This window comes from Marmota monax, unplaced genomic scaffold (genome assembly GCF_021218885.2).
Source record: "Marmota monax isolate L192 unplaced genomic scaffold, Marmota_monax_Labrador192_F-V1.1 WCK01_AAM20220418_F8-fsc00112, whole genome shotgun sequence".
In the NCBI taxonomy this organism is placed as follows: domain Eukaryota; kingdom Metazoa; phylum Chordata; class Mammalia; order Rodentia; family Sciuridae; genus Marmota; species Marmota monax.
In genome coordinates this window covers 1,733,660-1,759,047 of record NW_026692073.1, presented here as the reverse complement: position 1 = coordinate 1,759,047, position 25,388 = coordinate 1,733,660, and the positions used below count along the sequence as shown (strand labels likewise).

Genomic DNA, 25,388 nt, shown 5'->3' with positions numbered 1-25,388 from the left:
CTGCCCTAGCCCAGGATGACTGCGGAGCCTGTGGCGAGGGGCTGGGGGCGCGGCCCGGGCTGGCCGCGGTCCCGCAGTCACAGCCGCAGCCGCTGAGGGCCTGCGGGGACCTGCAGCTGCTGGCACCGGCCAAATCGCGGCCGCTGCTGCGAAGCACATGACTGCAGCCTCGCCTCGGCCCCGCCCGCTTCCCCCGCGCAGTCGCCGCTGGTCGCCTCCCCGGGTTGCTGCGAGGCCGACCGGCAGGCGTCTAGGTTCTGCGAGCTCCCTCCACCCTCCGAGCTGTCCCATCGAGGAAAACCGAAACCAAGCCTGTCCTTCACCCCGCGGCCCCGCCTGCCTGGTGCTCCGAAGGCCGCTCTCGCCCAGCTGCAGAGCCGACACAGCGCACCGCCCCGGCAGCGCGGCGAGCTGGGCACCGAGGACACGGGCACCGGGAGGGCGCGGGCGCCAGAGGGTCCCAGGTCTTCTCGCCGCTACTGCAGCGGCCTTGGAGGCTGCTCCTCCCTCCTTGCAGTTGAGTAGCATCGGGTGCGGCCTGACCCGGCCCGGGAGCCGCGCGCAGAATGGGCAGATGCTGCTTCTACACGGCGGGGACACTGTCCTTGCTCCTGCTGGTGACTGGTGTCACGCTGCTAGTGGCCCGGGTCTTCCAGAAGGCCGTGGACCAGACGATCGAGAAGGTGAGCGGTACGGGGCGCGCGCGCGCGCGCGCGTGTGTGTGTGTGTGTGTGTGTGTGTGTGTTTCCAGGACACCCTCGCACTTGGACCGCGGGCAGAGAAGACCTGCACCCGGTCAAACCCTCCAGACGGGGACCCTCCTTTCTTCCTGTGCTTTGTAGAGAGGGTTAAAGGATGGAGATGGAGCGAGAGGAATGCAGATGACTGTGTTTCCTTTCATAATAACAAATTGGACTGTGACTCTTGACTTTTCAAAAATGCTTGCGCTTAGATTGTCATTTGTATCTTTCCCTACCCCCCTCACACACCTCAATCTCTGTTGGACCCAAACTGTTTTTCTGTTTCATGAAGAACTAAAAGTAAATGAAAGACACCACAGAAGAGGCAGGTTATGTTAGCTGCTTGCCTAGCCTTTGAAGTGGTGTAGGGCTGGGGAGGAGAAGTGGGTGTGTGGTCTATTGTGTTCTTGCCTTCCTGTTCTGGGTAGGGCAGTTGGAGTAGACAGACCAAGTCGTTGGACTAGGTGACATTTCATCCATCAAAATCTGCTTACACAGACTTAGCAGCTTTGTATCTTGCACCAACAACCTGTGTCACCTTGTCTCACCATCATTCTTGCCTTTCTCAGACAGCCACCACTCTCAGGCACAGGTGCATGTAGATCCCTCTAGGAATTGGGACCTGTCTCTCCCCTTGCATGAGTAGGCTGCAAAGCTAGTTATGTCAGGAGCCTTCTCCATCCTTTGACTTAACTGGTCATTTCCTCTGCCCTTTCACCCACATCCACCAAGCCATGTAGAAAGAGGAAAGAGAAAGGTACTGGGATCTTTTTCCTTTTTTTTTTTTTTTTTCAAGTCACTGGAGCAGCCTTTCTTTTTTAGCACCAACAATTTCATGCTTTTATACCACTGATCTACACTTGTTATCAGCTAGATAAAATAGAGTCCAGGCCTTGTCCAGGTTGAGTTACTCTACTTCCTGGTTAGTAAAGTTGTTTTATTCCAGGTGATAACAGCTATCTCCCTCTAACAGAGGTTTTGAGAAGTAATCAATTACTTGGAATCTGACAATTAAAGGCAATTTTTAAAGAAAGTGCCATGGCAAAGCATCATTTAATTTTTCACAAGTTCACATTGCCAAGGGAAGACAAGGTCTACTGTCTGAGCTTCTCAAAGACCATTCTTTTCCTGAGCACCGAGTTCAGGAACAAAATAAAGCAAATCTTTTCTCTCCACATTCAAATCAAGATTTCACAGGATTTGTTTGAGGATGTAAACCCTTGTTTTTAGGGTCTAAGTAATCTGATAGTTGATATGTGAATTTTCTTGTATGGCTTTAAAGAATTGTTTCAGGGGAGCCAGATAGGGTGAGTGATCTTCCCAGTTCCTCAGCTCTAGCCAGCCCTCAGATTCCCTGTGGGTCTCCATTTCATGTTGACCCGGATTGCAGGTGGAGTGTTGCTATAAGGCAGCCTAATACCTAAGTTTGTATAGGTTTTTCCAGTTGATTTTCTCCATAAGGAATGGCCAAAGACTGATGTTCCAGTACAGGGGTCCTTTAGAACTGACCAACCCCAGCTCTGTAGCACTGTACAATGGGATGTCTGAAATAAAAGGTTAAGACTAGGTTAAGTGAACAGATTCAGGAATGTTGTAACTCAACCAGAGGACACACCTTACCTTTTCACTCTTTTCACTCTTTCCTGGATAATCTGTAGGGTACAAGGTAGCACAGGACAGTGGGAAAGAGTAAGGACTTTGCAGATAAAAACTCCTGGGAATGAATCCTGGCTTCAGGTTCTAGCTGGGTGACCATGGACTAGTTGTTTAATCCCTCTTCATTCATTTCCCCTATCTGTAAATGGAGATAATAACAAATAGTGTACGTAGAAAGGTTATAAGAATTATTCAAGAAAATGGATATGATTTTCCTGGGATATAGTTAGTACTTAATACATGATAACAATTTTGTTTTTATTAGAAGACACACGATGAAAACGTACATGAGATTGGGAGTCAGACACACTGTATTTAGATCCTAAATTTGCCATTTTCAAGTTTTTTCCTCTGGGCAACTTCTCTGAGCCTCTGTTTCATTACTTGTAAAAGTAGGAATGAGAGATGTTAGTATTTTGGACACAGTGGTATATTTACTATGGGGCTCATAAAACTTAAGCTTTAGATCCCTCACTTGCAGAGGCCCTTCCAAAGCCCTGTACCTAATTCTGTATCCCAATTTTTATTCCCAGGAAGGACCCCTCAATTTATATGAGGTTCAGGACCCATAAAATCTGAATCTGCCTCTGCATAGTATTATGGGGCAAATGTAGAATTTTACATAATCTCAGGCAAGAAACACATGACCAATATAGGACAGTCATTATATTCCTATTAGTATTATCATGTAATAATTCTTTCATAATTTGACTATTATATAGTTGTAATTGAATCCACTCTTCTATTTCCAGTTCTTAGTGTTTTCATTGGAAAGTTGTCCATTGAAAAAAAAGGAGAGGGAAAAGGGATGAAGTTCAAATGCATAGTTTGGCTAATTATGAGAAGTAATTAGTACAGTAATTCCTGTAAGAATAATTTATCTCAAAGTGAACATTATCCTTGTGCTCTGCAGTGACCATAGGTGACTAAAGGGAGACTTTTATGATGGCCAGTGACTATAGTGGAAAAAACTAAAATATTCTTGTACCAACAGCCTGTGTTGGCTCACTGGAGACTGCCTTGTATTGGGCAAGCCCTGTAATAATTGCTATTCAATGTTCTGCCTTGCAAAAGAGGCCTTGTAGTACCTTCCTCCTTTTGGGCCCATATATTCATTTCCTGGGGGACATTATGGCATTAACAAGGCCTTTTCTATCAAGCACTTGAACTTTCCTAAAGACCTAGTGTAGAGACCCGGCAAACCCTTTTCTTCTTACAAGGGAGAAGGAAGAATTTCATGTTGTATTTCATGTAGTAGCCCAACCAATTGTCTTGACATCTGGCACAGTGCCTGCTACATTGTAGGGACATAATAAATGCCTGCTGTTTCCCTTTTTAATTTTATTCTCAGAGCTTTGCACATGCTAGGCAAGCACTCCAAAACTGAACCACTGTTGTCTCACTTTTGATCATTTTAATGGAAAGAAGAGTGCCCTGAGAAACAGCAGAGCTAGACTCAAATCCTTTTGTCACCTACAAATACTTGGATTATGTTGAGTAAACTAAATAGCAAGTTATTTTAAATTTATTTTTTAATTAAACAAATTTCCTAGTAGCAAATCATTTAACCCTGAAAGATTCAGGTTTCTCATTTTGAAAATGAGGATAATAAGAATATATTGGGTTGTCAAATAATGAAATAAAATTATTTCTGTAAAGCCATCAGCTTAGTGCCTCACACAATGCCAGAACATTAACATTTGTTATTGTGTTTAGCTATAGTTTTCTCTCCTCCTCCTCTTCCTCATCCTCTTCCTCCTCCTCCTCCTCCTCCTCCTCCTCCTCCTACTACTACTACTACTATACTAGGGATCAACAACTATACTGAGTTGCTGAAAGTCTCACTAAGTTGTTTCTAACTTGTGATCCTCCTGCCTCATTCTCCCAAGTCCCTAGGATTACAGGCGTGTGCCACCATGCCCATCTCATCTGTTGACTGAAGCTTCTATGGTAACTCAAATTCCTTCTAGCTCCAAATTTCTGAGATTCCATGATACAGGCACAGTGACTTTTATTTAGGGACAGTTATACACCTCAGAATAGTAAATTTACCTCTTGATCCCTGCAGACTTGTTGACAGTTTGAACATTTAATAGAAACAGGAGTGTGGAACTAACCTTAGGCTAACAAGAAATGGGTTGGCAAGAAAATCAATGAGAGGAAAAGAGACTTCATACCTTTTACCTCTTCTTCACAGGCCAAGGCAGGGTATAGCAAATGAACAGGACAAACACACTTACCCTTCACCTGGATGGAGGCTTTGGGCAAATGAATAGTAGCTGGCCTCTTTGGGAATGTAGCAACTTTCAAGGGTTCTACTAATGCCTCAAGAAATAAAATAGAGTCATTTTTAACCAAGTAGCTTTGGTTGGTGAATATATGGAGTCTTCTTTTTGATTTTCGTTTATCATTTTTCATTAAGTCTTCTTTTTTAAAGTCAATGCAGTAAAACAGCTTTGTTGCTGTATATGTAAAGGCGATCAGCTATATATTATCCTAGAGGGCTCCTTCCTGGGTATATACTTTATCTCCTGAGTTGCTTCTATTGGAAGCTAGGAAAACTTAGAATCTTAATGTAAGATTTTTCTTTTTCTCCAGTTTCTATATCTAATATTTTTGTCTTTTAAAATTATAGTTATGAACATATTGATTGTACAAATTAATGAGATTCACTGTGAAATTTTCATACGTGAATATATCATTCATTACAATTTTTTTCTTAATCAGAAAAATGAAGAGATTGCTTTATATGTTATTTTGCATTTAAGCAAAGCGAGGCCTAGGGAAAGTAAGTAATTTACCTACAGTCCAATGGAGAGGTAGGGGTAGAGTTAGGCATGTGTGCTGGGTCTCCTGATACTGAACCCACTTTCCCCACCTCAAGGATGGCCACACGTTCTGTTTGCCCAGGATCATCCTGCCCGGTACCTATTGTTCTGGTTTAAATATTAGCACCCTCTTTCCTCCAAAAGATTTCTGATTTGGACAATAAATTCTATGCCTCCCCACCCCCACTCCGTGTCACATTGTCTTCATATACTGCGCTGACTTCCACTCTTTGGCATTAAAAAGGTCTCATGCTCTTTAAGAGCTGTGTCTATTCAAGCTAGCTCAAGCTAAGCTGGAGGGGGGAGCCCTTAGATACCTAAGGATGAGAAGCACAGCATATTAAGTCCTCCTGAGAGTACAGTAAAAATTGGAAAGTCAGCAGGAACCAGGCATACTTTCCCACTCCTTTTCCTTTTCTTTCTCCACCACCCAGCTTCCTCTTCTGACTCATCCTGCCCTAGCTGTTTATGCATCTGGGGCTTCCCAAGCTCCACCTCTGCATGGCTTTCCAGCTGCTGAGACTCCCATAGTCATGCTTCAACGCTTAGTTTCGCCTTTCTGGGTTTATATCAGAGTGATGTGCTTGACTCAGCACAAGCAGAAATGACCGACCTACAAAGGCAATATCATTTATTTCCTTGCAGGATTCTTTGATTCCTAAGCAAAATTATGCAACTCTTTGCTGGCTTCTAGAAATATGATCTTGTGATAGCACAATCATAGTATGTTTCTTTCAGCTTCTTACTATTCCACCTTGACCACAAATGCACCTATTATTAATATTTATGGCAATGGAGTAGACCAGTAGTTCTCAGCATAGTACCCAGACTCTAAGGAGATGCAAAATCGCTTATGAAAATGTAAAAAATAGCAGACCTTGCCCAAACCCATTAATCAAGTTAAAGAGCTAACCATGAAATCCATTACTAGTTTGGATAATGATTATAGTAGCCCATATCTTCATTTCTTGAGATGGGGATTCTAGTTGAGGATATTACTACTAATAATTACTACCATTCTCCAAATTAAATTAAAGCAAAGATTGGGGTGAGGGGAAGTTTTTGCCTATGAAAATTTTTTGCTTTGCTTAATAAAGAGCAAAATTTCAGACTGTCAGGCCACAGCAAAGGGGCCGACCATCTGTTCTACCAGACATTTGCTTGTTTCCCAGAGAAGAATCAGCAGGTGGGAATAAGCTCATTAATGATAACATAGGAGGTTGGCCAAGTGAGGAGACATTTGTGGCCTTTATCATCAAGATATGTACTATTCATACACAATACACTGAGAAAGGGACTGTTTTTAATCAGAGATGGTAACTAAGTATCTAAAGGAAAATAAAGGTTGTTGAAGCTATTTGCTTTCTATTTCTAAAAGCACTTTTAGGTATATGCTTTAGCAGTCATTCGTTTATTTAGCAAATATTGACAGAGTGTGTATCATTTTCAAGGCAGAATTGATTAACAGTGAACAAGATACCATGCCTCCCCTTACAGACTTTGTAATCCAATTCAAATATTTTGGCCTCTATCTTTTTTAACCTCTTAAAAAAATGTTGAGGATCCCAAATAATTTATGTTTCTGTGGGTTATATCTATTGATGTTTACACTATTAAAAATTAAAACTATTGGGCTGGGGCTGTAGCTCAGTGGCAGAGCGCTTGCCTAACATGTGTGAGGCACTGGGTTCCATCCTCAGCACCACATGAAAATAAATAATATAAAGACATTCTGTCCATCTACAACTACAAAAAAAAATTAAAAATTAAAACTGATATTTTTAAAGAACTTTTTCAAACACAAGAACACACACATACTCCAGTAACCATTAGAGCAAGGAAATGTTACATGTCAGGTAGCATCTGGAAAACTCCACTCTACTCTCAGAATGCAAGTAAAAAAGGCAAACACTATCTCAGGGTTATTATGATAGTTTTGACTTTGTGGAATCCCCTGAGATCCCAGGTGTCTACACACTATACTGATCCAGTTTTCATTTAACTATGTTAATTTTTAGAATAATTTTTAAAATACATAATTTCCTTGTCTTACGTTTCTGTAAGACCAGTTTGGAAACTATACTACTAACATTTTCAAACCACCAGATTTTTTTTTAAGTGTGTTATTTGTTGACTGTGTCCTTCAAGTGTCCCCAGGAACCCAGTGTTAAAAACAATAGTTTGGGTTCACTGTTTTTAACCCAGTGTTAAAAACAATAGTTTAACCCAGTGTTAAAAACAATTGTTTGCATATCTCCTGTCTTTAGCTATGTGCTGTTCAAATTAAATGAGAATATCTGCATCTCTATAATTAAATTTCAATGATTCCCTTCTAGCTGCATCCCTGCAAGGATTTTCAATCCATATGACATTGTTTGGCATTTTAATCTAGCTTGAAATCTCTTTCTGAAGGTAGAGGTCCTGTCTTATTTAATTCTATACCATCTTCTCATACTGTCAAATGCAATACCTTATGCAAAACAGGTGGTCAGGGGTTGGGGGTGTAGCTCAGTGATAGAGCACATGTCAAGCATGGTTAAGGCCCAGCAATGAAAAAAAAAAGGGGGGGATGTCAATAAAAATTATTGGATGAATGGAAGTATGGATGAAATTTATATCTTTGGGAATGATTTTATTTGCATGTTGTCATTTAGCTTTACATTTGTCCCATTCTATAGGACAGTGGTCACATATTTGCCTCATGAATGGCTTATACATTTAAAATTGGGAAACTTCTGTGATTGGTGGCACATTCATGTAATCCTAGCTACTCTGGAGGCTGAGACAGGAGAATCACAAATTCAAAGCCAGCCTCAGCAACTTAGTGAGTCTGTCTGGAAATAAAATTTTAAAAGGCTGGGGATGTATCTCAGAGGTGGAGTGCCTGCCTAGCACATGTGAGACTCTGGAGGTTCAATCTCCAGAATTGGAGGTTGGGGAAAAGATCTGGAAATTTCACCCAGTGATCCAGATTTCTAGCTTCTCTTGGAACCTGTGGATACTCTGCAGTGCTGGCCCCACCAAGTCTTGTGTGGCAGAGGTCCATGAAGATAGGGACCAGCCCTTAGTTGGAACCTGCCTTCCCTGTTCTCTGCTGTCTTAGCCAGTTTGAACTGCTTCCACAAAATGCCAAGGACTGGATGGCTTATAAATAATAGAAATGTATTTCTTACAGTTCTGGAGGCTAGGAAGTCCAAGTCAAGGCACTGACAGATTTGACATCCAGTGAAGGCCTGCTTCCTCATAGATGGAGGTCTTGTCAATAGCTTCACACAGCAGCCTCTTTTATACTGGCATTGAATCCAATTCATGAAGGCTGTGCTCTTAGGACCTAATTACTTCCCCAAAGTACCTTCTACACCACTACATTGGGGGTGAGGATTTCAACAGAGACATTTAGTAGAGACATTCCTACCACAGCATCCACTGTCATTAACACCCTCTTAGATTCCAATGCCCAAGAAAGGTACCCTTGTCATCATGCTTTCTCTGTTGTCTTTTTTAGAATAGAGAAATATCTCTCTGTATCTGACCCTGTTTACCAAAAGAGAGAAATCCAAAGACAGCTCGAAGAGGGTCACTTGTTTAACAAAAATGGGACAGGGCATATTTCTACCTAGAAGTGAGTTCTTTCATCCATCTAACCTCTTCACTGATTTTCACACCCTGTCCGGAAAGATTGAAGCACAATGCCATTGTTATAGTAATGTCATCACTCATCAGAAGTCCTATTTTAAAAAAATTTATTTTACTGATTAAAATGTTTAAAAAATTGTATATATTTATAGTATACAACAAGATGTTTAGATGTATGTTTACATCATAAAATGACTAAATCAAGTTAATTAACCCATGTATTATTTCATATACTTATTATTTTGAATGGTGAGAACTTAAAATCTGGGCCAGGTGCTGTGGTGCACCTGTAATCCCAGCCACTCTGGAAGCTGAGGCAGGAAGATTTCGAGTTCAAACCCAGCGTCAGCAACTTTGCGAGTCCCTAAGCAATTAAGCAAGACCCTATCTCTAATAAAATATAAAAAAGGGCTGGGGGTGTGGCTCAGTGGTTAAGGGCCCTGGGATTCAATCCCTGATATCCCTCACCCCCCTGGAAAAAAAAAAAGAACTTAAAATTTACTCTCTTAGCAATTTTGAAATACAGTTACACATAAAATACATTGCTATTTAGCTATAGTCGCCATGATATACAACAGATCTCTTGAACTTACTCATTCTGTGTAACTGAAATTTTGTGTCCTTTTCAATACCCCCCCCCTTGCAAGTCCATTTTAAGGGAATCTTCTTTTTATACTTAATTTCTGATAATCAGTAATGGAAGGAAGAGAGGACATAGGTATAAATAAGAAGTAAGGAACACATCACATAGTTCAGCTTTAAGAGATATAATCATAACCAAACAAGTTGTAAAAAAAGACTGGACATACAAGTTATGCATAGAACCTGGACATTGTTCCCTTGGCCACATTTCTTGTTTATTCAAACCTTAAAATTCTTTTTCTCACCTACTGTCTTATGTTTAAGTTCCCTTCTGGTAGCTGCTTTTTCCCATTAGACTGGCAGTTCCTAACCTTGGCTGCACATGTGTAATCACCTAAAACCTCTAAAAATATACCCTAGTCGGTATTTCATGGCAGGAGGATTTTTGGGATAGCTATTCCTCCACATGGTCCTGTATGGACTTTATAGACAGAGCAGCAGCTCACTCATGAACTAGCCTCAGATCTCATTAGCTAAAATCATGACAGTTGCAATTAAAGCCAAATGAGTTAAACAACAGTGCTACAAAAACAATGAATGCCAATATTTTGGTTCCTAAGTTAAAATAAGGATAGAATAATAATGGCAGCTTATTTCTTTTAGCACAAGAGAGAAATGTTGAGTGGTGGGCATTTCTTAAATAACTATAAGAGTCTGGTTTGGGTTTGGTTAATTGAGAGAGAAATTTTTAAACACAAAGCAAAACAACAGATATTTTGATATTTGGTAAGTTTTATTAATCTGAAATCCAATAAGATCCATTTATACACTATTCAGCCAGGTCTGCATCACCTCTGGGTAAATTTAGACTCTATAAATGGCAGCATGGATGTATAAGTTGTGTTTAATTATTAAGTCATCCTGTTGCCCTGAAACAGTGACTAGCAGTGCTCTTGAGTCATGAAAGTTTTCTTAAAAGTATAGCTGATTGCCATCAAAGTCTAATGCAATTCCCTAAGTGCTTATTTTTGTCATTTGGAATGGCTTACACCAGGACAGTTTGTTCAACAACTCTTGTGGCATTAACTTCCTGAAAGGTCATCTTCAGACCAACTTGGAGGTGATGTGACTTGTGGCTGTATTAAATCATGTCGGTGGTCAGCAGTCGAACCTAATCCTCTGATCTATCGCATACACATCAGGCCACAGCCTGGTCAGTGACTCCCTGCCCATTGTCATCCACTCATGGAGATTTCTTTCCTGCCTCTGATCTGCTTTTTGTTCATTCAAGTTTAAGATTATGCTGGTGGAAACTTTACTTTTATTTTAAAGCAGTCTTACTTTATACATAATCAAAAATATCATACTTTCCTAGTAATCCAAGATGCTCTTTTGCCACTATTAAATAATCAAAAATTTCTAAAAAATCTTTTAAAATCAGTATTGATGTGGAAATGCTGAGGTAATTGCTCATAAACTGTTTTCTGAAAATAACTTGACAATATTTACAGGCTCATCTGTTTGTGACAATTTTGACCCACTAATTCTAAGAAATTAATCAATGACTTGATATTCAAAGATATTCAAGAACATTTGCTGCAGTATGGAAAAAAACCCCCACAAATATCCAATAATAAGAGAATGACTAAGTAAACTGATTTATCACTGCAATGGAAAAGCATACAGATATTAAAATAATATTTTTAAAACCTAATAATAACCGTGTATAAAAGGGCGAGTAAACGTTGATATGAAATAATACATATCTTATGATCTTCATTTTATCCAAAATACACTTATACACATATATAAAATACCAGAGAGAAATAAATCCCCCTGTTAATAGTGATAGCATGGATGACAGGGCAAATAAATTTTCTTCCTTTTAGTTCATTGTCCCAATTTTCTACAAGCAAGATGGAGTGGGTAGGGAAGGACAGAGGAACAGTTTGCTTGATTTAAGGTAAACAACCATCAGTAGCTTCTTAGGTGAGTAGAGATTGAAAGCAGCACTTGATTCTTTGCTGAACATTTGAAGTAATATGATTTGCAGCTTTTAACTGTCTCTTCTAAATATCAGTATACAAATTCCTGTTGATTAATAATTTATCATGATATCTAGGTATTTTTACCTGATGAAATGCAATATTTTCTTGATTATAAGTCAGTGGGACTTTTGTGTCTTCACCTAAACAGGCTTATGCCTGTCAGACATATTGAAAGCCCTCACTATATACATATTCGATGATAAACAGAAAAGTAAATTCTCAGAATAAATTATAAGTTTGGCTGTTGATGCTGCAAATTCAGCACATAAGTTGGTCATCATTCTAATATTTCTTTTACTGATAGTGTCCCAGTATTGTGCTTGGAAACATTCATCATGTTCTGCTTGACCACATGTAGTGCCATCCAAAGTCACATGGTAAAATTGATTTAGGATCAATTATGCTGATTTTTAAAAATTGGTTTAATGAAGAAAACTCAGCTGATTACAAGGTTCATCCGGTGGCTGTCACTGAGGCAGAATCCTCAGAGAAGGGGATCAGTTGTTCCCAAGCCATGGTGTTAAGTTTAGGCTGGCACTGGGCTGTGACCAGGGATACTGGCTCCTTGTATTGACAGAATGAATGCCTTCTTGTGCCAGACATTCTCCAGGCCTGAGCTTAAGGTTATTATTTGTTAGTTTCCCAGTCCTTCCCTTGCAGAGCAAAGTCTGGGAGTACATGTTGAATATCTGGGGCAGAAATTGGAAATTTAAATCAAAACAGGGCCCTCTTCTGGACCTCTTTGGGTGGCAAGGGTTAGAGGGGTTTTCTCTGGATACATTAGCATAAGGGGACTGAGCAGTCACCAGGAGCTCTAGGTTTCAGTTCACCCTTTCTTGGTTCCTCCTGTGTGGGGAGCTGCCCTGGTTTCCTTTCCTCAAAAGATCAGGGTGACTCCTCCGGAAGTAAGAGATCAATTTATGGCTTTTCTGTAGTTTTACAGTCCCTCTGGGAGTAGGGTTGCCAGATAAACTATAATATGTACAGTTAAATTTGAATTCCACATGGTAACAAATGTTTTAGTGATAGTATGTGTCCTGCAATATTTCTGTTCACTGTGAGTTATTAGTTGTTAACATCCTGCCATATTTATTTCATCTCTCTCATGTACACTTTTTTGGGGAAAGTATTTAAATATAAGATACAGGCATCAAAACACTCTGCCCCTAAATCCTTCAGTATGCATCTCAGAGGGATTAAAGCATTTTGTTTACATAACCCATGTGTTATTTGGGACATACCAATTCAAAAAAAAAATTGTTGTTTATATGAAATTCAATTTAAACTGGAAAATCTGTGTTTTTATTTGCTAAATCTGTAACTGTAAATAGGGGTGCTGTGGAGTGGCCAAGCACAGGCTTTGCAACACTTACAGACCTGGACTCGATCAAATTTGACTTAATTTATATATATGTAGATAAAAGACCAGAGAAAAATAAACCCACATGTTTACAGCGATAGCATGAATAGAGGGGTAAATTCTCTCTCTCTTTTTCCTGTGACTCTGAAATGTCACTGCAGTGGGAAAGTTTACAGAATTATACAAACCGAAAAAAAAAAAAAGGGAATTCTTATTTTACGCGACTCGAATTAATTCATAACGTGCGTAAAGGCTTGTGCAGCCCCTAACTCTAGCAGCTGGCAAGTGGTACTGATGGTAACTCTCTTCTGAGCCGAAACTCAGGAGAAGATAAAAAATAAAGATGCAACTGTTTTAGAAACGCTGGCAGCCAACTGTATTTACAACTCCCCTCTGTTCTCTGCTTCCCCTTCTCCCTGCGGACTTGGCGATGGAGGGCGGTGGACGGGACGCGCGCGTGCGCAAGGGCGCGCACCAGTGCACAAACACAGAGCACCCGGTGTACCCGGGGTTTAGAGAAGGTTCCCTGACGACCCTCAGCCGTGAGGTGGAGAAAAAGAGACATATGAAAAGTACATAAAAAGCACCACTGTTGAAGGGGAGATTCGAATGGAATAAAAGAAGTGGGTGAGTTTGTTGGATGTCATCCACTCAAGTAGGAAGCTGCCAGGGCAGAGAACTACCCTGAGAGGTGGCCTACCAGGGACAGCCAAGCTGGGTAGAACAGAATTTGCCGCCAGCTGTGACTCTGGCCTGCTATCAAGGATTTTTGTGTGTGTGTGTGTGAATAGTGTTTTCATTTGGCTTATTTAGTTAAGGACTCGAGTCTACCAAATGTTTATTTCTATCCTAAAAGTTGGAGTGACGAGTTCAAGTCAGACTATTCATAGATGCCTGAACAGCATGGCGTATCCCCCTTTCTGGAAATGGTTTTGTCTTCCTTCATTCCTTGCTTCTGGAAACTTTCCCACTTTTCCTTTGGATCTTTGGTTACCTAAGAGCTGGATGGAAACCAAAAGATAAACCTGAGCAGTGAAACATCTGTTCACTCACATTTGCTGATTCTCATGAAGTCATCATTTGGAGTTGGTTATCTATAACAAAGAAAGGAGATCTGAAGTCCTGTCTCCCTATAAAATTCCCCATGAACTGCGATGGCTGTCAGCATACAGGCTGGTCTCCAGGCGAAATCACTGATCATTGTCTGATCCCACTACTAGCATCCACCCTAATTCTTCCCATACCCTGTTCTTCTGGACCTGATTCCTTCCTGTAGAAAACTCTTTTGCCTAACCCTTGAGATTGCTGGAGATATCATTGTTAGAGCTGTCTCTCAAATATTCCTTGCAATAATCCTTTCAAATAGTCTCTCCTCACCAAAGATTTGGTTTTTATTTGACACTCCTGACCTTGTGCCAACTGCCTACGTTGAGTTGACACAGGAAAGAGTTGTAGAAGATTAAACCAGTGTAAATGGGAGGAGGGGTGGACTGGGAGCAAGATAAGGATTAATTGAGACCAGTTGTGTGTGTATCTCAGGACCTAATCAAAGGGCTCAGTAAATGCTTGTGGTCTTAGTTATTACCATCTTCAGGTTGGGGTTAAGAGGATGTCAGGGCATGGTCTAAAGAAGAAAACAAACAAACAAAAACAGATCATGTCACTCCAGTGAGTCTGGTGAAATATAGGCAACTCAGCAAACGTGAAACAGAACAAGGGGGCCGGGCAGGAGTCATTAATCAAGGTCGGTCCTCTCTTCCAGCCCCAAACAACAAGCTGTTAACATAAAACTGGAAACAAGGGCTGGAGTGCAGCTCAATGGTAAAGCTCTTTCCAGCAGTATCTGCCCTGGGTTTGGTCCCTGGAGGGGGCGGAGAGGGGTGATAACCGGAAAGTGGAACAGGAAAAGAATGACTTAGAAAATTATAGTTTAGGTTAGAAAAAAAGCAATTAAAAAATTAAAAAGACTACATAGATATAAGCAGCGTACTTAATGATCTATGTTAAATGTAAAAAGCAGATGTAAAGCATACCTGTATGGGAACACAATGAGCAGATAAAGTGGGGGAAATAAAGATAATTTAAAGATTTTAATTTTTAGTTACCCTAAAAATAATTGTTCCTTTTTTTAAGTGAAAATCAGATTCTATAAAATGCTACTGATAAACTCTAAGGGAGGGAGAAGGAATGGAAACAAAGAAAACCGGTTCCTTCTAGTCTTCGTTTATTCTTACAAAACAGGGTGAGCTTAGTGCTCCTAGGTTCAGCTCTCCAGGAGCCCCAGGTGCAGCCACCTGACATTGCACTTCCCTGGTTGATTTAGCACTCTAAATTCCTTGCTGATTTTTCTGGACACTTTTCACAGTGTATGAATAATTTTATCTGTTTAAAAAAAATCACTTCAAAACTGTGTATCCTTGGGGGGTGGGCTGGGTTGTGGCTCAGCGGTAGAGTGCTTGCCTAGTATGTGTGAGGCCCTGGGTTCAATCCTCAGCACCACATATAAATAAATAAAATAAAGGTATTGTGTCCACCTATAACTAAAAAATAAAATAAAATAAAAAGAATTATGCAACCCAAGAGAATTCTCAAGTGTCAATCAGCCTGGTTAGTCCTCTGGTTTTTCTTGCCTGCTTTGACTTTAACATGTCCCTCTGTTTCAGGAAAGAAATAAACATTTAGTAGACTTGATTCCCTAACTAAACAAGCAAATTAAAATATTAGTGATAACAATTAAAATAGCCCCTGATGGCTTGCTAGAGTCATGGCTAATGGCAGATTGTGCTGCACCTGGCTTCCCCCCAATCTTTGCCTCCACCCTTGTTTTTTTCTGCCTGGCTGAAGGAATCTGATCAAGACTATCTTCTCTTCCAATATCACAAGCAAAATCAAGGGAAGCTAGTGTCTATGTTTCCTAGGATCATACTTAGTTGATTGAACAAATATTTCTCCAGGGAGGTCACTGTTCTAGGTGTCCCAGGTGCTATAGGAAGTATTAAACAAACAAACACCCTATTCTTCTTTTTGTAGATAAGCACTTTTCATTTTGAGACACCATCAGATAACTTAATACATTGACATACTGAATAGTGGCATTTTTCTTTCCATTTTAGGTTGCTAGATTCATATGCTTTGTGTTAATTCCTAGAAACTTCAATTTTTCAGTGAGACCCTATCTCTAAATAAAATACAAAGTAGGGCTGGGAATATGGCTCAGTGGTCAAATGCCTCAGCAATTCTTATATAATATGTCAGAAGGTTCAAAGGAAGGGAGAATTTGTCCTATTGGGGACACTCAAGCAATTTGTGGAAGAGGAAAAATTATTGTCTTGCCCTTTTCTGGAACGTCATGGACAAGAAAAAGAGATCCTTATTTTAATGAAATCAACTTTTTAAATATCTATGGATCTTCAAAATCCTTTAGAAGATAAGTAATATTATTTACACATTAGACCCCATATGTAACATATTAGTTGTAGGTAGGTTAAACTCCAGTAACTGAGCTGTTTTTTTTTTAAGTGCTGTATGTGTATTTTATCACGGGAGACTCCACCATATAACATGTATAATTAAAATGTGTAGTATGTTATAAATATTTTATTAAAATGTTTTATGCAGAGATGGGATAAGAGAATGGAGAATGGAGGAAAAGCTTCTCTGAGTTCCAGACCCAGATCTGACATAAGTAGAGAAAGGTTGGATACCTCTTATCAGCCGCAGGACCTTTCAAGTTACAGTGTTTTCTTGTACTCTGGGCTTGAACTGACTGTTTCTCTCTCCTCCTCAAATAGGTTAGGCTTCTGTTTAGAAGGTAAGATAAAAAGTTACAAAGCTCCTAACTGCTTCAAATGATTGATTAAATATCTCCCATACCTGAGGCAGGAAGTGATCAGTGTGTGGCAGAACAGATCAAAACAACTTGCCAAGGAGTCAAGAGCAGGATCTTGGAGGTTGGAAGAACACAAGGGATTTCATAGTTTGATTTTTTTCCATCTCATCATCCTGATCTCAGCTCATCCCATTATGACCCAACACCTATAAATACCTATAAAAATTTTAGGGCACTTATAAAATTGCTCAATGTAAGTTTTTACAGGAATCCTGTAGATAGGATGATGGGACATAATGGGTTAAATCAGTCAGTGAAGACCAAGAGTATTTGAACAATGTATTGTTTGGATAGAAAACTGAAGGTTGGACATTCCAAACTGACTTGAAGTTTTTCTGCATTTGTTTATTCCATAGTCACCTTGCGTTTTTTTTTGTTGTTGTTTGTTTTTTGTTTTGTTTGTTTGTTTGTTTGTTTTTCTTCAGCAGAGATTCTTGGTATTTTTTCTGTTCAATAATAGAGCTGTGTCATTGCGTTTTCTTGCAACATTGCTTCTATTAAATTGGAGCCCTGGGCTATTCAAAGTTGACATTCTGTCATGTGCTTGTTACATTTATAGCCAGTGGTTTTCCAACCTGTTCTGAAGCTGGTCTCTGTTTATTGTCACTCAGAGCTTCTTTGTCAGAGGATTGACAGGGAGAGCAGGGGCTGCTTTGCTTGCAATCTGATGCTGTTTTGTGGGGGAGGGGATAATACCAGAGATTGAACTCCGAGGCATTTGACCACTGAGCTATATCCCCAGCCCTACTTTGTATTTTATTTAGAGATAGGGTCTCACTGAGTTGCTTAGTGTCTTCTTGTTGCTGAGGCTGCCTTTGAACTCCCAATCCTCCTGCCTCTTCTCCGTCTTGCAATCTGATTCTTATTGTTTCACTAGTGTCATGATATTGTACCAATGGACCCCATTTTCCTTTCTCAGTTTTATTTTTAAAATTTTCTCAATATTAATTTCCCTACTCATTATTTTAAAAGTTGGAAAATACAAAATCTCATCAAGGAGAAAATAACAGTGATCCAAAGTCCCAACGCTTAGAGTTAATAACTGTTTTCATTTTGGTTTATTTATTTTTAGTCTGTGCTTTTATCTTTATTGTGTCTTTTAATAATTTCTGCTATGGAAATACAGTTTTTCTCCTTTAACATATTGAAGATTGTTATGGCTACAAGGTAATAGGAGTCTGCCTGTTAGCTGTAGCCACTTTATTTATCAGGCTTATGTTATTAGGCAACTGTGAATAACATAGCACCCAAATCTCACTGTCTTGAAGTAACATCTATTTCACCTTGATGGGTGTAGGCTGGCTGCAGTTTCAGTTTGACTGGCTGAGCTCAATTAGGCTGGCTTCTAGGCTTCTAGTCAACTTCAGGCCTGGTCTGCACATTTCCATTTTAGGATCTAGGCTGAGGATCACCAGCTGCCAGGCTCTTCTCTTGGCAGAAAGTGACATCTCCAAGACATCTGATACAGAGGTGCCATGTATCTTAAGACCTTAGCTTCAAATGTTGCATTGCAACCACCCACTTACATTCAGTTGGCGAAACCTTGGCATTGGCCTGGCCTGAAATCAGTGGGGTGGGAAGAATACTCCTGCCCTAGGGAACCGTGACAATTCATTAGGTAAGGCTGCCATAATAAGTGCCACAGGCTGGGTAGCTTGAACAACAGAAACTAAGAGGCCTTGTTTCGGACTGAGCTCTGTACCAGGTCCCCAGAGACCCAATTAAAAATAACAATGGAGCCATTCATAATAAAGTTAACCAAACCAAAATTAAGTTATCTTCTGCAAAAGAAAGAGAGAACCAAATTTCCTAGAACCTGAAGTAAATTGTTGTTAAAAGTGAACTTCTATTGCCCCTGCTTACAAGGAAAATTTAAAAAATGACCAATCTACTTTATTGTTTTTTGTTTCTACTTTCCTCATGCCTTTTCTGTCTATAATACCACCTCCTCTGCTCAGTACATCAGAACACTTATTCTATTTTGCAGCACATAAAGTCAAGTAAAATCTTTAAATTATTGTTATTTTGTCCTTTGACAGCAGGATTGACTTCTTCTGAAGCCTCTCTCCTTGGCTTGTAGATGGCCATCTTTCCCTGTGTTTTTATGTGATCTTTTTCTATATATGTATGTATACCTCCTGACTTCTTACGTGGACACTAGTCATATTAGATTAAGGCCCAACTTCAGGACCTTATGTAACTTTGGTTACCTCTCTAAAGAACCCAATCTCTACATATAGTTACATTCTGAGGTCCTGGGAGTTGGGACTTCAACATACAGACTTGGGGGTGATAGGGGTATATAATTTAGCCCAAAACACCTGGCAAGGGTAGGAAGCAAAGGAAGGATTATGGACAAAGAATACAGTCTACCATAGTCGCTTAACCTCAGTGAGGCTCAGTTTCCTTGTCTTTGAAACAGGGTCAGGCATCTCCATTTTATGAATTTGTTGGGGATTTATATAAAAATGCATATAAACTCCTGGTGGTGAAGTGAGTCAGGATCAATGTGGTTTCAGCTCAACTGGAAGGACCCAAACTGGTCTGGAGCCTGTCTCCTTGTTCTTGTCTCACCTGGGCAAGCTGGAAGTGTATGGTACTTTTCAGAAGAGGCTAAATTCTTCAGCAGCTGTACCATCAGTGACATCTTTGAAAATAACAAAGCCAAGTGGGGCATTTGGTTTTGGCAATGCCATGTTCCCACCCATGAGCTATGTCTCTAGCAACCTTCCTTTACAACAAATATTTATTGAGGACCTATGGCTTCATGGGACTATGGGGCCTCTTGGTGTAATGCATGGAACTGTTCTCAAGAGATAGCCATTGAATACCTGTGAAATAATTAAAATAACTGAGGTAGGACATCTGAGAAGGGAGCATACTTCCTGCTTCATGTCCAAAACCAATGGCCTTACAGTTTGGTAAATCTCCTTTTGTTTTTTCTTTCCTAGAATATGGTGTTAAGGAATGGTACCGAGATCTTTGACTCCTGGGAGAAGCCCCCACTGCCCGTGTATACTCAGTTCTATTTCTTCAATGTCACCAATCCAGAGGAGATCCTCAGAGGAGAGATCCCTCGGTTGGAGGAGGTGGGGCCATATACCTACAGGTAAGTCCCAACCACTTGCCTCCTTCCCATGCTAGAAATATGGAAGGATCCCATTGTGCCTGCTCCTCTGCTGGCATCACCCTGTGAGGAGCACAGGTGTTGGCTCCATTCTGTCTGAAACACTGCTGATGGGTGTGATACCTCCATAGAAAATGACTGACTGTGTGGACTGGGCCGAGTTCTAGTGTATTTTATTTGCCATGAAGAACTATTCTCCACCTCTGGTCGTTTTAAGGTCACCCCTTGATACTCTTTAGTGACTTTCAGGGTCTTCCCTACCATTTCCCATTTCCACATACCTTTTAAAGTCAGTTTCCAGAATTTACCATGGGTCTGAGATACCTTTCTGTTTCTTTTCTGCCCCCTTCCCCCGACTTATCCTGGGTATGAAAGATAACTGAGTGGCAGGGTTGGTTAGAGTCTTTGGCAATAACCACCAGTTTTAAACATTGGGGAAGTAGAATTGCATTAATTATTTTTTAAAAGATGAACAGCTTGTGGATCTTATAATCAGAACTTTTTCCCTCTTGCAATATCCCCCTTCTCCCTGCTGAAGTAGCTCCTCCTTCCCTCTGCAATAATCTTTCCAGTAAAGTCTCTCCTTGCCAAGTTAAAAATGGATAGATTAATAGAGGAAGCTGAGAGTAAGCTCTTTCTTTTTCAGGACCACTAAATGGTCGAAATGCCTATAATCTGTCATAACTGTTCACTCAGTGTTTGATGCATGGCTGATTCATTTGTTATGAATCAATATTTTTCTTGGTGCTGAAAATTCAGAGATGAAAGCCCTGGTCCTGCCTTCAGTGATCACACTCTACCTTTGGAGTCAGACAATGACCTATTTCTAATCTTACCTCTGCAACTTATTGACTCACTGTGTTTTAGTTTCCTTATCTGTAAAGTAAGGATAAAAATAAAACCTCCAAGTAGGATTATTTGAAGACTAAATGATTCGATGAGTCAGTATTTATAAAATGCTCAAACTAGTGCCTAACACACAGTTAGTGATAGCAAGTAAGTGTTTGCTATTATTATTAGTCTTAATGGATTTATTTGGTCTGATCATAATTCACAAATCCAGAATGGTAAAATGAACCCAGTTGTTATGTAAAGGAATTTTAAGAAAATGCTTAGGTCCTTATTTTTATTTTCTTATTTATTGAGAGACAAGGTCTCACTATGTTAACTCAAGTTGACTTCAAACTCCTGGGCTCAAGTGATTCTCCTGCCTCAGTCTCCCAAATAGCCAGGACTGCAGGTGTGTGCCACAGTGCCTGGTGGGGTCCTCATTTTTTAAAGCACTTTTATGTCTATGACTAGGGACTGGGGTTGTGGCTCAGTTGTAGAGTACTTGCCTGGCATTGAACCTTGTGAGGTCCTGGGTTTGATCCTTAGCACCATATATAAATAAACAAATAAAGTGAAAATCCCATTGGCAACTAAAAAGTATTTTTTAAAAATGCTATGACTAAAGAAACTGTGCTGTGTGGTAGAGCAGTTCTCTATCTGAGGCTCTCCTGGGCAACAAATGGTTGCAGGATTAGGATCCAGTATACTGCATGGTGGTAGTTTTATTGTTTTAACTAAATTTCTTAAGGTGAGGGGGAGGCTGCCTCCACAGAAACAAACCTCCCCTGAGAACTCAAAAAGAACCCCAACACACGACTTCACCTCTGGGTCTCCTGGCCTGTTCCTGTGGTCATTATCCTTGACTCCTGAGAAAAAAGACATGGACTCTAAGCTGGGTGCTGTGGTATGTGCCTATAGTCCCAGCTAGTGAAGAGGGTGAGGCAAAGGCTGGGGATATAGCTCAGTTGGTAGAGTGCTTGCCTAGAATGCACCAGGCCCTGGGTTCAATCCCCAGCACCACAAAAAATAAATAAATAAATAAGAAAGAGGGTGAGTGACGCAAGAGGATTACCGGACCTCAGCTCCAAAAACAAACCACCAAGAAGACGACATGGATTCTAATCAACTGAAAGCAAATTCAACATTCTGCTGAAATGTCTCCTGGTTGTTGTGTCTGGGTGTAGGTATGCTCTATTAGATGTGTTCTAGGAATAAATCCTAGAATTAAAACAGCATTCAACTATAAACATAGCCCTCCATGTTCCCATTTAATATGGGCCTTGACTAATTACTCCTGGGGAAAGTTCAGGAACATTGTTTTCAGGGGTTCTTCCATAGATCATATGTTGTATTAGCAGTCCCTGAGGCCTTACTACTGGAGGCACAGACATTGTATCTCATTGAAGCTGTTTGAAATATTGTGGATGTTCATAAATACTTTAAAGTTATGGTAATCATCCACCCTGCTGCTACTTCTTACTTACAGTGTTGATAAAGAGGCATATACATATTGCTTCTTAAATCACAGATTTTTAACTTGATAACAGTATTTCAGTATATAGTAGGCCCTCTGTATCTGTAAGTTCTGGGCTTGTCCATCTTTCTGTCTGTTTGAATAGTTAATCAACTATTTGAAAATATTTGGGAAAACATTACATTGTTGCTGCTATGTACAATATAGTTAGTGCTGTGGTATTGCTTCTGTACTGAATAGGTACATATTTTTTCCTGGTTATTATTTCCTGAACAATACAAAAATATGCAACTATTTACACAATATTTACACTGTACTAGGTGTCATAAGTAATCTAGAGATAATTTAAAATGTAGGGGAGGATGTGCATAGGTTACACACACATATTACACCATTTTATCTAAGGGACTTGAGCATCTGAGGATGTGCATATGGGGGTAGGGAGCTAGAGCTGACCCCCCAAAGATACCAAGGGATGACTAAAATTGGTTTCCTTGGTAATTCTGGGTATTTTATTTCCTGTATTTTAAAACATTGATCTGAGAAATGGTCCTGAGGTTTTCATCATAGATAGCCTATGGAGCTTATGGCACAAAGAAGGTTAAGAATCTCCTGAGAGCTGATCCAGTAGGTTGGAAGGATTGATTCCTCATTGACTGTCTTATTTTTCCTCCATGAGCTTTCCTGCCTCTGGTCCTAATTCTTGCCTTCATTTCTTCTCCACTCTGTTGCCAGAGTGACTTTATAAAAGACACATCTGATATTTCCCCCTCTTCCCTGCTAAGTGTCCTAGTGATGCTCCTTGTGTGATTGATGTCCAAGGTCATAGAGATTTGGCTCCTTGTTTGTCTAGCCTCTTTTTAATTTATTTTTTGGACTTGTATTAGTCAGTTTTCCAGAATGATAACAAACACTTGGGGTAATCAACTTATACAGAGAAAAGGTTAATTTTGACTCTGGAGATTTCAGTCCATGATTGGTTGGCCCTGTTGCTTTTGGGATCTGTAGCAAGGCAGCCCATCATGGCAGGAATGCATGGACCACTCACCCCATTGCTTGGAAAAAGAAAAAAAGCGGAGAGGCAGTTTGGAGTCCCACCCTTCCCTCCAAGGGCACTCTGCCAGTGACCTGAAAACCTCCTTCTAGGCCCTACCTCTCAAAGGTGCCACAACCTCACAATAGAGCCACTCTGGGGAACAAGCCTTTAACACATGGGCCTTTAGAGAACACTTATCCAACCATAGCAGCACTTCTTTTTTCCCTTTTTTGTGGTGCTGGGAATAGAACCCAGGGCCTTGTACGTGGTAGGCAAGCACTCTACTACTGAACTACATCAGCAGCCTTGCAGCACTCTTAACCTAGAATTTTAAATTCTGAGTTTTACAGTAGAAATTTAATACAAGTCGCACAAGACATTGAATTTTTTTTTCTATTAGACACATATTAAAAAGTTAACAACAACAACAAAACAGCTAAGTATGGCGGTGCACCCACATAATCCCTGTAGCTCAGGAGGCTAAGGCAGGAGGATTGCAAATTCAAAGCTAGCCTCAGCAACTTAGTGAGACCCTGTTTCAAAATAAAAAAAGGGCTGGGATGTGTCTCAGTGATTAAGTACCTCTGGACTCAATCTCTGGTTAAAAAAAAAAAGTTAAAAAATCAGGCAAGGGCTGGGGATGTGGCTCAAGTGGTAGCGCGCTCGCCTGGCATGCGTGTGACCGGGGTTCGATCCTCAGCACCACATACAAACAAAGATGTTGTGTCCGCCGAAAACTAAAAAATAAATATTAAAAAATTCTCTCTCTCTCTCTCTCTCTCTCTCTCTCTCTCTCTCTCTCTCTTTAAAAAAATCAGGCAAATATAATTTTAATATTTTATGTAATTCAATAAGATCCAAAATGGTATCATTTCAACATGTTATTGATATTCAGAATATTGATGAGATAGTTTATACTTTTTTTATACTAAGGCTTTGAAATCCCATGTGTCTTTTACATTTACAGCATGTTTCATTTCCTTCTAGTTATATTTTTAGCACACATAGCTGTATGTGGCCAGGGGTTACCATATTGGACAGCTCAATTCTAACCATTCTGCAATTACTTGTAAACTGCCCCAAACTCTACCATGCATCAATTGCCTTTGTCAAAGAATGAATTCATCAACATTTTATTTAGCTTAAATCTGCCTCTTCTTGGAACTTGTCCCTGGTATGTGCACCCATTACAATAGTAACTAAATGCATTTTTTTTTAAATTTATGTATATATGACAGCAGAATGCATTACAATTCTTATTACACATATAGAGCACAATTTTTCATATCTCCAGTTGGATGCAAAGTATATTCATACCAATTCGTGTCTTTATAACTGTACTTTGGATAATAATGATCATCACATTCCACCATCATTAATAATCCCATGCCCCCTCCCTTCCCCTCTAAACCCTCTGCCCTATCTAGAGTTCGTCTATTTCTCCCTTGCTCCCTCTCCCTATCCCACCATGAATCAGCCTCCTTATATCATCTTAATAATTGATTTACATATCTGTCTTTCCTTCCAAAGTACCAGAAGCTCCATGGAGAGCAGGGATCAAGTCCTTTCATCTCTGAATATTCAGTGTCTAGTGAATATGTGTGGAATAAGTTAATGAAATATTCTTGGCTGTGACTTAAATTCATAGGACACAAAAGGAGAAATTGTTTAAAAACAAAGAACAGGAGTAGCTTAGCTGGAACCACAAGACTTAGGCAGGAAAACTCAAGAATAGGATCAAGAAGGAGGGACTGGGTCCTAAAAAATGAGTAGCTTTGTTAGGAACATGCGTAAACACAGAGCAGACTGTTGAGGACTTCTAACTAGATTGAATGGGTTGTGAGATCTGGGATTCATAGAAAAACATGGCTTTTCAGGCCCCTCTATGGGGCCTGTTAGGCTCTATATATTTGCTTTTGGTAGTCATTCCTTGGATCTAATTTCTGTCACTTGAGACTGTTGTTTCCTGTACAGGATAGGCTGAGCATTCAGTAGCTCCTGCCCAGGTGTTTGGTAGTTCCACAGGCTCCCTCCCTCCACCTGAGTCAGCTGACTGTGTCTGCTGTGCCAAGGGACCTGGGGCAAAGGAAGGGGAGGGTGTGGGGCTGCTGGTGATGGGAAATCTCTGAGTGGGGAAAGGCTGTGCTAGGCCTGACTCACCTGCCCCACCATTGACAGTTG

General features: G+C 40.2%; 1 protein-coding gene across 1 annotated transcript in view; it reads left to right on the top strand.

The window, feature by feature from the left end:
- The first annotated feature begins 266 nt into the window (after positions 1 to 266).
- The window catches only part of Scarb2 (scavenger receptor class B member 2), a 59,576-nt gene continuing 34,454 nt past the window's right edge, over positions 267 to 25,388 (top strand). Inside the window, exons 1-2 of the mRNA XM_046458929.2 lie at positions 267 to 683; positions 19,691 to 19,848. Of these exons, the coding sequence (XP_046314885.1) occupies positions 567 to 683; positions 19,691 to 19,848 (275 nt within the window). The 5' untranslated portion in view covers positions 267 to 566. The remainder of the gene's footprint in view (positions 684 to 19,690; positions 19,849 to 25,388) is intronic.